We start from the raw sequence: 14,218 nt of genomic DNA, 5'->3' as shown, positions 1-14,218 counted from the left end.
CAAACAAATATCCAAAGGACACTTGGCAATTCATGGAAAGACAAGGACAGAGATCTCCAAAATTGCTGTTCTCGGACTTCAGTAACTCACATTTTACAGGCCACTGAAAAAATCATCAAAATAGACTTTTCTTTTTCACAGAGGAACCAACCTTCCTGTAAGTGTAGCAGCAGGTGTCACTGTTTCACTAACAAAATTGAGGCTGAAAACAGTCACAAAAAGGACTTGGTTTTGATATTTTAATAATGTGAACTGAAGCAGAAAACCCAAACACTAACCACTATCATCTTGCTGCAAATTATTAGCATTTAAGATGCTGGCATTACTTGGTTATGCAAAAACTTCCTTTAAGCAAGATATCAGAGACATGCTAAAATAAATTATTTCCATCGTGCTACATAGATTGGCCTCAAAAGCAGGGAGTTAAAAATTGCATTTTCAGAAAAAAAGGGAAAAAACCTAAAAAAAAAATCAAAAAAAAAATCTGTATTTTACATATAATCTATTTACAAAACAGTTGCTGAAAACTCTCTGTTCTTTTTGCCTGGCTAACTTAACATCACACTTTGTAAATAACCAGATTCCCTATTTCACAGTGAATTTATTTAACATGCATAATCAATAGGTCAAGTGCAGGTTAAACACAAACCTTAAAACAGTTGAAGCCTCGGTCAGCGACGTACCTGCACATTCATCTGTTGATTAAAACTTTTACTATCCAGGCAAGGGGACGGGCTTTAATTCAGGGTACGATTCAAAAGGACAAAACCCACACCAGCACCGACATCACACAGCTCTTTAGCAGAGGCTGCCTGACCCAGCAACGTGTTTATTCCAGGAAATTGTGTCATTCTGCCACTTAAGCTGCCTACAGCAGAGTCGCCCATCTCACATACAACCTTCTAATCTCACCGGGGTCAGCCGAGGTAATCCCCACCGAGCTCGGCTTGATTGGCCGTTGCAGACATACAGCAAATTTCTGTCTAGTCAGATCACTGGACTGTACCACCTGCTGCGAAGGCACACGGCTCCACATTTGTGCTGAGCAGGCAGCCAGACCACAGAAACACCCCCCGTTACCAACTGCCACTTTACTACCAAATTTCAATGAACTTTACTCAGAGTGAACCTCCTTTCAATGGGTTATTTCTGGAATTCTCTATAATTGATGCAAAAGCATCTGGCAGCCATGCTTTCTTCTTGCTCCTAATTTCAAAAGTCACCTTTGGTTTGAGATGTGCAGTTCAGGTAGCATTTTATAAAAAGTCCTTCCTAGACTTATTTGAGGACAAAAATGTATCAGAATTTAATAAGCCTTACATCTCTCAACCTGACGTGCCTTAATCCAGCATTCAGCTTCTCTAAAGTAAAAGCCTCCACACTGAAACTTGAGTCAAGTCGTACTCACTACATTCTCTGAAGGATTTCAACATCATTACCATGATTAATATCTTCTCCACTGCAGTATTCCACTTGCTTGCCTTCTAATTTACAAAAATATATGAACTATTAAGAGTTTAAGCTGAAGCACCTGTTATTGGCATAAGCACATCTCAGAGCACATCATAAATCTTACATGACTTGTGGTTGCCAATCAGCAAGGAAGTTTCAGGTTGCTGCTCCAAGATATGAAAAATACCAGCTTCAAACAAAGCTCGGGTGTGGGAGGGAGAGGGGGATGAATTGCATTCTGCAGCCAGAAGGGAAAAATTCTGGCAAGCAAGGCAATTCAACACTCTCAGGTTCTTTTTTTACTAGCTGTTATAGATGTTGCCAATTAATCATTAATAAAATTAAGAAGTACAAATATGATTTTTAGTACCATGTAATTCCTTACTACAGCATTACTAAACATGCTAACTATAATACCTCTGAATGTAAACCTCCAGAGATGGTAAAATTTCCCATTTAGAATGGTTAGAGTATTTCCTTGAGTTCGCAAGTATACCTCAACATTTTTCAGGCATCCTTAACACAGAGCACGCATCTGCTGTAGTACTTAATGTGGATCAACAACTAGCAATTAAGACCTACAACTCTGCTAAAATTCAAACAGCGAGTAATTTGAGTTGAACTAACAAGGACAGCAGCTTCAGTGTGCCAACTCACGAATTTAGTTATTCACATATAAATCAGTATTCAGAGGAGCAGTTACAAAGTCAGGCAGCGCACCTTGGATTTCCTTTTCCAGTGAGCTAAGTTCATAATCTATGCCCTTATGTACGGGGCTGTAATGAAAATCTTTCAAGTTTATACATATTATCCAAGGAAAGCAAACAATTTATGGATTGAGAAATCCATCCAAATTTTGAATTCTACCAGTTCCAATATTCTAAAGTTTAACAATGTTGAAAGACATTCAAATATACAGACATGATCTTCTGAATCTCTCAAAATTTAGTGTTACATTGCATTACAGTTTGAGCCAGTTCTGGCTCCTCACCTCTTAGAGCAGCTGCAGAAGAACAGCATATGGCAAAGATACTGCTCAACATGTGTATATTTACTATGATCACACCAATTTCATTTTATACTGGAATATGAGCCACTTAAAATGGCAGCATTATCTGTGTTTAGTATCCACAGTGATTCTCTACATTTTGGACAATCTTGTTTATTTCCACCTTCTTTTTATTTGCCATACCTCCATACTTTAATCGGAATCTTTCAGTATCACTAGTCACACAACAATACATTTTTCCTATTAAAAAGCATTATTAGGTTTAGAAAGTCTAACAGACTTTCTGGCAAAATACAGGATATATCCAGTATTTTCTCTCATGACAGCAGTTCGCAAATAGCCAAAGTTGAAGCTCTGACTAAATCCTGTGCATAATGAAAATTACCTCATCCCAAGCAATCCATAATTTGTGGGGTACAGACAAGTCAGTCTTCTGTGACATGATCTCTTCTCTTAGAAGACCAGACCATCATTTAAAAGGTTTAAGTACAACAGCACTGAGAAGCACAACACGATGACTGCTTCTAGTGAACAGATCAACTAATCAACTGAAGCTGCTTGCAGCAATTTTCTTTGATATAAACAATACATTTACTGGGACTCTCAGAAAACTTACATTATTTGAAAAGAGGATTCACATATCCTGAACTGTAATATTGACTTAATTTGCTGCTTTGCAGTTCAGTACAGACTTGTGCAGTCACAATACCTCAAAGCCTCAACAATTTTCTCTTTAGTATCACTGCTGAGATACGACTAAATCCAATAACCCACAACTCTTCAGATTTTAAGGTCTGTGGATTTCTAAAACCCCAAATTTGAGAGGACCCTCCTCTCCCACCCCATCAAGCTTCAGTTCCAACAAAGCACTGCGTATTTCTTCAGCACATCGTATCTATACTGCTTTCCAGCTGATAAATTCATTTCAAGGATACAGACTCAAAATACCTGCAAGCTTGGTTGTTACATCTAGTGCTCTGTTCGTGTACTTTATTTCATATATGACCTTATTTCCTAACCTCATCACTGACGTATCTTTCATTCTATTTTCAGTACCTCCTAAATACCTGATAGATGCAAGGGGAAACTAGAATGGGAAGAGCAGGGAACACATTCAGTGAATACACAGCACTCCTCCTGCTTTCTTTAAAAAAAAAAAAAAAAAAAAAGAAATCCAAAGTTTCTTAATATTTTTTGTTGTTTTCCAATATCCAGATTAACTCTAGTAGCCTAGCAAATGTATTTATAAGATTTTTGTACACAATATGCTGTTATTTTCCCCTCCAAAGACTCCAAAAATTCCAAAAGAAAAACTTCCTGAAACTTCCTGAATCAGCAGAATTTTTTATTTGCATGCATTAAATTGGTCTCTTTCTTCTTGCTATTAAGTTCCAGTTTGACTTTGAGCCTGACCACCAAATAAAGATCACTATTAATTTCTGCTTTTTGACAAATGTTGACATTATTAAGTGATTATGTATTTTCCACTGCAAGTCACATGCTAAACCTAACTTCTGTTGGCTCCACCATAGGATTTAATGATGGATTTGACTTCAACGTCTATGGCCGGGTCCTCAACTAAAACAAATTGTCATATTAAAAAAAAAAAAAAAAAAAAGTCACAAATGTGCAAAGGAAGATATTCCACAGAACTAAAACCAAACTAACCAAGAACACCCTTGAAGTCAAGATTGCTTTAATTTAAAACAGGTAAAAATGCAGTAAAGAAAAAATAATTACTGTTCTTCCTGCTCCCTACCTCCCTGGATAGTAAGACAGCTGTAAATATGAAACTATAAAATAATATCCAAGTGATTAAGAAATTTAAGATACCTGGTTTCTTCCTCTGCGTTTACCATAATTCCTTCGCACAAGGGCCTTATAATTTTCATTTTTCTTTGTCAAATAATAATATAATACACAGTCAGGAACATTCTAAAGTGAAAAAGCAAAAAAATAATTAGGTTTTACTGCTACAAAAAAACCCCCTGTTCTTAGTATTTTATTTCTTTCAACACTTAAACTATTCAGCCCCTAGATTAAAATAAAACTATTAGATTTGTTTGCTCAGCAGGAAAGTGAATTCACAGAGAAATATAACAATATAACTATGCATAAAATTATAGCATAAAATGGAAGTCTCATGTATTTGTAATATCCCTCAGCTACTCCAGTCTGCATGATTTAATCTATACTAGACAATCTACAAGTTTAAAGCTTCTATTTATCATAATAGCTGTTCGCATTCAAGATTCTGTTTGTAAGTTTTAACAAACCCTAATTCTCCATTACTTCTTAGATCAATTCTGTGAAATCAGTTCTATAGACTAAAATTAGCTCTAAAGACAAATTCAGCCGGCAGTAAGATCCCACTGACTTGAAAGGTGATGGCAAGATTTCTTCAAGTTAGCACAGTGGCTCAGCAGAGCCAATTATGTCCTTATCTAAGCAGTGAGATAGTTAAAGATGCTTACCTCCTTCAAAAAGAAAATAAGATCAAAACTAAATGAAGTGCCATTTTCTTTGATTATTATCATTAGTGTCATTTCCCTAACTTTTCTTAGATGCTCGCATGCATTGATCGTGTTACTAAACAAGTATTATAAAATCCTGTCAAAGCAATAACTTTTTTTGGACTTACGTTTTTTTCCAGGAATTAAAAATGATGCTCGGATAAATGACTTACATTTGGAAAGTTAGGGATCCCACCCTAGGCTCTACTTATATTAAAAGAGGTCTTACCTTTCGTTCCAGGTAGGAAGCAATTAGACCAAAGTTCTTGGGATGTTGGACAAACCTTTTATAAATCAGAAATTATTTAAGTTTAACAACATAATTCATAATCAAATAAGCAAAGCAGTCTTCCAAACAATCTGTTCCATCAGCAAGCCTTCGATTTACACAGCTGAAATAAGTCTAAAAAGCCCAGTTTTCCACTTGTGCAAATTTAGAACTAAGCACTTAAAATTAGCTATTAGTTGATATAACGAGATCATATACCTACTCTTCTCATTTTAATCTTATCACTGAAAGTATTTTTAAGATAATTTCTTATCTAACGACTAAATGCATGAGAGCCTACTCAGTTGAAAACTAAGTGGAGAAGTCTAAAAATTATGCAATGTTTTATTTATACAGCTAAGAACATTATCAAAAATTATTGCACAATAGCTTCAGCATTTCCAATTTAACTGATGTTTACTGTGGGGCTAGGTATTTAACTGTCATTTGCAACGTAATAAAAATAAAAGATAAGAAAGCCCATTACTTTTCCTTAAAAATCTCTTTCTCATGGTCGGTCCAGACATTCATGAACTGTCTGTCTTTATAAACTTTCATGGGATCCTCCATCAGACCATTCATATTAATAAACTTCACTCGTCTTTGTTCTGCATCAAACATCATGGGAGGAATGACAGAGAGCTGACGCATTTGTTTTTCATTATTCTACAGGTAAAGAATAAAAGAAAAAGTAAAGAATACAAAAAGTTGCTACTGATGTTTACAGTTCTTGAATTACACAACTCTTTAAAGCTCCACCACAGTATACATTCACAGTTAGTTTGAAACTTTTTTGTCCACTTCTTAACTTTTCTAGAAAAAGTTGTCGCTATCCCAGTGAACGTGTACACAGTCAGCTAAAGGAAATAGTATCCCGAATGATGAAAAACTGAAATGGTGCAGGGTTTTAGAAAGGCAGAGTTTTCACCTGTTTATTAGAGCTCTAAAAAACTAGGTTGTAGCAAGCCTGCAATGAACACAGACACATGAGAAAAAAATCTAGGACAGATGCAATTAGGAAACATAACCCTTAAGAGAAAAGCATTTGTAAGACCTGTTTCAAGCCAAAGTTCACACAGACTCTCTCAAATCAGCCCCAAAAGGTCTCCTCTTATCAAAAAACCAAACCCTCTGAAAGAGACCTTTCACTGCCAGTAAAAGGATATCGAGTCATTTGCTCTGCTTCTATAGCAAAGTACAGACAACAGCCTCACCTCCTGCTCAGAAAGTCCGTCAATGATTTCAGAAATCTCATGTTCACTTCTAGCAATAGTTGCTGAAAGTCCAGCCCCTCTTTGGCCAACTCTAGAATTGGGGGAAAGCAGAAGTACTATGGATAAAGTGGAAAAATAGCTATACTTTCAGATTTTGTACACAACAACGACAACCTTCAAAATTCTTTAAAATACTGTTGCCTGTCTCCCAAATTAGTTATTTAGGGCTGTTCTTTCTTAAGTAGTGTCAGAGTACAAACTCTGTTCATGTACTGCAATTTCAAACAACTGCTCAGTTTTACAGGTGAATTCGCAAGGCTCAGCTAGAAGGGCATGCTTGAGTCAACACCAGAAAAGGAGTGTTTCCACAGATTCCATTGCAAGTAGGTGTGTCAGATATATTAATTAAAATGATGATTTCTGTGCCACTGATAACCATTTCTCATTCTCAGCAGAAGCCTATTAATGTAACTGATACGCTGTGAAAGACAGCTTTTTTCAAGAAGAAAAGCACATTAAAATTGTCTTTCATCAATTTGGTCAAGTTACTAATAGAGCACTGAGATTCATTACAACAAAGGAACATATTAAACTTCTGAATTGAATTTGAAAAGAATTTTTTAGCTACTGATCTTTACACTTAAGAACATCATAATATATTACAGCATGTGGGTCAAAAAGCATTTCAGAGAAAAATCAATGAGACAAAACATCTTCATTTGCTCAAAGATTTTACTGAACTAATCAATTCACACAAAATCTGATTAAAAACCCTTAGTATTTACACGGCCATAGTATTATAAGCACAGCTATAGACAAAAGTTGCCATTACATTAGAGAACATAAATATAATGTAAAGAGATGGCCCCTTCCCAAGTAGTTTGCAATTACAAAGATGTGATATATTCTTAAAGTAAAAGCTTCTTATAGAGCGTACTAGTTCCGTTTTAAGAATTTATTTTCTTTTCCTCTTTTCTTGATACCACAAATCCAGATCTTGTAGGCTTCATGATATATTGCAAGCTATCTGTTTTTCCTATGTTTTATGAAGTAGGGGATTTAGACAGATCGTTAGAAGAGATAATGAGATGAAATCTTTATGGGGCTTGAACTCTCAAAGGTGTATTAAAATGATTTCAAACATTAGATAAACAGATTTGAACGCAACTGAATCAAACTTGACCTGATTCTAATTTAAAGCACTACCTACAATACTGTAGATAAAACGAACTCTCAAATGAATTGCACTTCATTCCTTTTTAAGTCTCTTTGTACAGTTTCCATTTAACAAATGTCTGGCAGATTAAAATTAAGTAACAGGGACTTAATTGTCGTAGCTTGCATACTTCAAAAAGCAAAACCATCTGGAATAAAGTTACATGGCAAGTACAACAAAAGATCATTCAAATTGTTAATTAAAGAAGTCAAATGATTTTTGAGCATGTAGGCTAATGAATATAGGGATCATGAAACAAAGGAGTAACATAGACACCCAGTGACAGAAAAATACTAGGTATAAATCAGGGTGTAGGCCCAAAATGAACAGCCTCACATGAAGCTGACACTCCAATTATCTTAAGACCAACTCCACAAACCTCTGTGCATCTGAGCATCTGAACTCATACGGTCTCAGCAACACCACAACATAACTAGCCTTTGCTAATTAGCCCTTTTTCTTTATTTCTTTTGGAAAACACAGGTTTTGATGGCAGATCTAAAAAGGGGGATAGGAAAGGAACAATTTGGACATCACTAAACCAGCCCAAGAGGACACCAAACCAATGAGGTTAGCACCGCTGACAAAGCTGATAGGGAGGGACAGGAAAAGGCGAGATGTAAGACAGCGGATATACAAGAAGGACTGTCATGAATATCCTTAGGACGTGAAGTGAAACTTGAGCTCCATGCCATGAAACATAGTGAACAAACAAAAGACCATTTTACTTTATACTGTATGATACACTAATATTCTTTTTTAAGGAATAAAGTGATGAACATAACCTTTAACTATTAAGCCGAACCAATTTTATTATAAAGAATTTTAAAATTTAAGTCAAAGAGTTATTTTATACAGGAATATTTCAAATCCATGGCAATACCTTTGGAATCGTTCTTGCTGTTCTCTTTGCTTCCGGATTTCTGGAAACTGTTTTTCATAGTACTCTCTTGTTTTGCTCTCCTTAGCTTTCCTGCGTGGATTATTTTCTATCCTGTCCACTTTTTTCTCCCATGCCTCCATCAGCTGATCATAACGTTGACAGATTTTCTGTTCCTATTATATTTCAAAAGTAAATGTTGAACTAAACACAAATACACTAAATGATCAGTACACATAACACAGGTAGGCTCCAGGAAGGAACAGACATATTTTTCCTGCTCTCATGGCTTTCCATTTTGAAGGTGACATATATACAATTTTCAGCAGAGAGAAGGTAAGGAAGTGGATATAAAAATGTGGATTTGGAATACTACACACTATTTCTTTGCTTTACACATCACAATGGTAACTGTTATTACTGCCTTCCAGAAATCTCACATCTTCTGGTACCAGGCTTTTAATTAATGGAAGTGGTTTAATTTTTTAATTTTTATTTATTTTATTTTAAATTTTTAATTAACAGAATGGGGCTGGAATAATTTCAATATGTCCTTAATCTCAGCAATATGTACGGAGCTGCCACTACATAAAAAAAACCCTAGGACCTTAAGAAGAAAAATACTACATTACATTTTCATGGTGGAATCTTCCAATTTGATGTATAACCTTCTGCTATTCTTAATAATAAAAATGATCTTTCGGACACCGCCCAAGAGAGACTTTTGACTTTGTATGCCACTTGCTACAGCAGCATGCAAGACAAAGCATTAAGTCAATTAATACTGGTATCCAACATTCACAAGTTTGATTAAAAATGCTGTCGGATCTCTAAAATTGGAGATCTGCCCCATTTTCTTTCAGATACTATAGCTACTATACAAGAAAAAAAGGTTCAGAGAGAGGCCAGGCATACAGTTAAAGATTTTCACTAGGTCTCTTCCATTCATGCTCTTTAAGAAAAGGAAAGGAAAGAAAAAAAGCCTTTCCTGATTGTATTTTAGATGGTTTTCAGTTAAATAACCAACAAACCAGAGTTATAAACCTGCAGTTTATTTTCCAATAAATCACCAGAATTCTAGCTTAAGAATTTATTTTTTCTAATCAATGGGATTTTCATGACACATTTGGGAACGCAAGTCAAGAATCCTGACAGAAAACCATCTGTGTGCTCTTTTTATAAAAAAAAAAATGGTAGGATTACCCGTTGTTTTCTTGCATGATTTCTTCTTTTAAAGAATAGTATTAGCTTTTTCCTCATCACCTGGTTTCTGGAACACAAAATTGGGGAAAAAGTGAACTACGTAAGAATCAAGTACTTCAAAACTACTCAACAAAGCCCACATGGATTGTAGATGCCAGATCATTATTGTGAAAAATATTTTCAGGGGTAGAAAAATAGGGGGAAAATTCTTGATGAATCAATCATCTAACTAATACTGTGTTTTATCAGAGAGAAGATTCTTGAAGATGGCTGGAATAAGCAATTGAGACACAAAAGCTTCCAAAGTTAAGAGTTTTACAATATATTACTCAAAAAATAAGTATTTTGGAACTGCTATACAGCTACATTAGGAGGAGTGGAGGAGGAAATACTTTTTTTAAGTGAAGTTTTTAAAGGACAGCCATCTGTAGGATTTTTTCTGTACTTACAAAATATTATAAAATAGTAGTAGTTATAGTACTTAGTGATATGCACGTAGCTCACTATGGATTTCTTCACATCTGAAATTGACAATTTATTTCTTTTGTAAAAACTGGTAGAACAGAAATTGGTTATGAATAAGAAAAAAATCATAGAATGGATATCATAGAAATCTTATGAAAAGAGTAATGTTCTTCAACAAATTTGAGCTGGGATACTCAAGCCACAGCAGTAAAGTTTGTCTCAAAACCACCAGTATTTGAGTTTCAAAGTGAGACTTGAAAGTAAATATTTTCTTCCAGGTTACCATCCTAGAGAAGCCATGAAAAAGCCTTGGCCTTCATTGTTACAGTAGAGTGGGATTTCCTCACAGCGGATTTGCAAGAAATAGACACTTATGTGACAGTTACAATTCGGCAATTATTTTCACAAAAGTCTAGCAGCAATACATACTTTCAAAAGAAGTTGATTTTTGTTGCAGTGGAGTCATCACTATTTTGGAATTTTATAACATCGCTACAGAGTGAAATCAATAATGGTTTGGCAGAGCTAAGTAAAAACTAAAATTTTGGTCTATGTTATGAATGACTTTCTGTAGAGAAATGAGTTCACCATCATCTTTGCGTTCAGAGACATTCAAAGTGATCAGATGCAACAAAACACACCATGGAGAAGGTATCTTTTACAGACATTTAAATTTGAGTACAAATAAGCTTAATTAAGCACATTTACAAATTAATCTATTAGAACTTTATTACAATTTATAAATAATATTTGCTTCAGTGAAATAAAAAAATACAGCTCATGGAAATTTGAGAAAGAAGTTCTATATTAAAAAAAGAAACTACAAAAAATTAATTTTCCTCAAAATATATGTTTCTTCCAGGAGAAGACAACCAGTTTATTTCAAATCACTGAATCTGGTTTGTCCTAAATAACAAGTGTAACATGCAGCAACTCTGCTCATAGCCCATGACAGAAAATGAGTACATGGTTAAGTCAATAAATAAATAGATAACAAAAATAATAATGAAAAAAAAAATCCTCCTACAATTTATTGACAGCGGTAACTTTTGAAACACTTCTTTGAATAGTCATTCAGGAAAAGTTGACTAGTGCCTAGGTCAAATCTGGTATTTTAGACTTTGAAAAATACAAGTACTACTAACTTGAGTTTTATGATTTATTTTTGTCTTTCAGTTAAGCTGAAAAGTTACTGTTTCCCTCTGCCTTCAGTACGTATAACTCATGTCTTGCAGCACTGTTCTACAACATAGAAATCAGAAAGTTACATGGACTGGAAGCTTTTAATTAAAGTACACACATCCTATTTGGAAATCACAGCAATAAAAAATTTGAGCAAATGTTTAAGTCTAGATCCCTTGAATGGCACAACGACAAGACATTAAAGCACTTACGTTTTGATGTTTTCATGGTAGACCTTTGTGTCTGATGGTTGGTTGTAAAGTGGCTACAATTTTGGATGAGAAAGGTAGGCTTAGTACTTTTCAACGCATGCAATTCTAAAAGTATATGCAATATAGTTAACAATACTCTAGTATTCTGCCAACAGTGCACTCAATTTGAGATGCAGCAATCTGAAGAGACTAGAAAATATTCAACACAAAACATAGATTTCATTACTTAAAATTAGATCATTATAACTACTTATGTATATAACAGTATTTCATTTTTTTCATATTTCAAACTGTTCTCTCAAATAGATTCAAATCTATTTTAAAAATTACACTTATGTGACCAATCAGTTCACTCAAGCCTCAATTCACTAGTGCATTTAAACACATGCTTCTTTTATACATAAACATAGAACGACATCTGTGTACCACAACAGAATTACAGACATGAAAGCAATGGTGGCAACACAGAAAATAGAACAAAAGAAAAACACAAAACTACAACTTACCAGTTCAACTTTTGGACCAAGACCTTCAAAAATCTTGTGAGCTTCTTCTGCTTTTTTCTGCAAATAAGATTTTTTGGTATAGTCTAAGTAAATCATCTGAAGTTACTATCAAAAGTGTATATGAACTCCTTCACTTACGCTAGCTGCTAAACCTCTGTGTGATCATACTATATACTTCTTAACCTACTTCTGAAATGTCGCCTCAGCAAATCAAGAAAACTGCACAATTCAGGTACAGGTACTACTCTGATCTCCATGTTTGGAAGCTGATAGAGTGTAAAAGCAGAAACTGACCTCTGCAGTTCAAAAAGAACATGCGTTTAGTAAATAATCCAGCAAACAATTATTAAGAGGAAGAAAGGTGTCCAGTAAAACAAAGTATAGATAGCTTGGAAATATGCAATTAAGAGACTAAAATGCTCCATTGCAAAGTCCGGGAGTGTGAATCAATGTATGCATACACACATAGAAGAACGTCAAAGGTCTTCCTTCCCTCACACCAGGCAAACACACCAAAATAATTATGACCCTAAAGAAGGCAGCAGTGGATCAGATAGTTGGCTTTCACAAATTCATTTCAAGCCTGTACAATCTTCCAAAGCCCTTTGTCAGCAGACAAGGCTAACTGAAATGACCCAACACACTAGTTCATGTTTGCTTTTTTTCCCCTCAATAGTTGTATGTGCTAGCAAAGTATCTGCAAAGAAAAAATATAGGAGAAACTAACCCATAAAGCAGTTAATATTAGAAAGTGTTCTGCCAAGTTCTAACCCCTTTTCATGTAATTTCAATCTTGAGAAATTCTTTGGAACTCACAGCTGTACAAAATAATTATACATCAAGGAAATATTACAGTATTACCCTGGTAGAAAGTTTTTTCTGGTCTCAAAACATTTAAAACTGAACTCTAGCCCTATTACTGTAATCAAATTTTAACCAACAGTAGCTGAATATTAAAAGTAATTATCCTAAACTGCACAGTTTGAAGATGAAAGCTGCCAAGGGGGCTGTCCTCTTGTACAACTGCAGAGGATACCAAACAAGCGCTATATACACGAATGGCTTCACACATCTTTAATAACCCTTTAAATAAGGCAGTGAGTACCAACACATGCTAGTTGTATTAAGCCCCACCAATACTGCCATTCTACAGCACATGTAATGCCTGATGTGAGAACTCATAGCGAGTGTTAAATAGATTCACAAATGCATCAAGCTTGGTAATTCCACTTGTATATAGAATACCACATGAAGAGCTACACAGATAGCAGCAGCTAATAGATGACTATACACTGATGCATATTATTCCATCTCATGCAACATAAAAATGGATTTCCCCACCTACTTGCACAAACCCAACATGGGGAATCCGATAGCAACTTCAAAATTCTGTTGTAAAACCCCCCTGTAACCACAGTTAGCAGAGAAAGGGTTGCACAGCAGTCCACTAAGATGTCTTCAAACTCCCATAGTTTTGCCTACTACCCAACACACAACTGAGCATGAGGAAATCTTGTAAGGTGATCATATGATTTTAATACTTTTAAATTACATTATATTGTGAAAGAGATTTAAAACAGTAAAACTGGTTAGTAACCAGAAGTAAACATATTGATGTACATTGGTTACATCAGTTTTTATAATAATAATAATAGTCCTAATGTCCTGTATTAAGTAAATACACCAAATTTCACAGATGACTGGGGGAGGGGGAGAACAAGCTGCATGGAAGACTTGGGACACAGTTCTACTGTATAAAATCTAGTACTGTGTTGCAGTTTTTTAACATCTCAAATTTTCAAAAATAGTCTATTGTAATAGAAGTTAGCTGTTCCTCTAAACTACAAAATAAAATTGGGAAATTAAACAAACATATACCACTCTCACAAAAGATCCTAATACTTTCAAAGCCAGCAGATATCCAACTCCCTAATCTCAAACTACGGGGGAAGAAAAACCCACAGGAAGCACTTTCCTACTGTTGACGATATTACTGAGCTCCTGTACTTCTATCACCACTTATGCAACACAAGCGCACAATTCACCTATATACTACCTCTTTGTATCTCTTCATTTATCCAAATCATAAGTGCCAAAA

General features: G+C 35.0%; 1 protein-coding gene across 8 annotated transcripts in view; it reads right to left on the bottom strand.

Moving 5' to 3' along the window:
• Window positions 1–14,218, bottom strand: part of NCOR1 (nuclear receptor corepressor 1) — a 73,632-nt gene that overhangs the window by 35,299 nt on the left and 24,115 nt on the right. For 7 of the 8 annotated variants that reach the window (XR_012838346.1, XM_075771212.1, XM_075771215.1 and 4 more), the window contains 8 exons: window positions 12,121–12,177; window positions 11,615–11,667; window positions 9,756–9,822; window positions 8,556–8,728; window positions 6,457–6,547; window positions 5,730–5,908; window positions 5,204–5,258; window positions 4,295–4,396 (listed from right to left, as the gene is read on the bottom strand). Coding sequence is in view for 7 of the 8 variants with exons in the window: in XM_075771212.1 (XP_075627327.1) it covers window positions 4,295–4,396; window positions 5,204–5,258; window positions 5,730–5,908; window positions 6,457–6,547; window positions 8,556–8,728; window positions 9,756–9,822; window positions 11,615–11,667; window positions 12,121–12,177 (777 nt within the window). In the remaining variant the exon portion in view is untranslated. Of the gene's footprint in view, window positions 1–649; window positions 764–4,294; window positions 4,397–5,203; window positions 5,259–5,729; window positions 5,909–6,456; window positions 6,548–8,555; window positions 8,729–9,755; window positions 9,823–11,614; window positions 11,668–12,120; window positions 12,178–14,218 lie in introns of those variants that run through there. The other variant, XM_075771218.1, reaches the window with a different exon arrangement.

The sequence above is a fragment of the Balearica regulorum genome, chromosome 19 (genome assembly GCF_011004875.1).
Source record: "Balearica regulorum gibbericeps isolate bBalReg1 chromosome 19, bBalReg1.pri, whole genome shotgun sequence".
Lineage (NCBI taxonomy): Eukaryota > Metazoa > Chordata > Aves > Gruiformes > Gruidae > Balearica > Balearica regulorum.
This window is presented reverse-complemented; position numbering and strand designations above follow the sequence as displayed.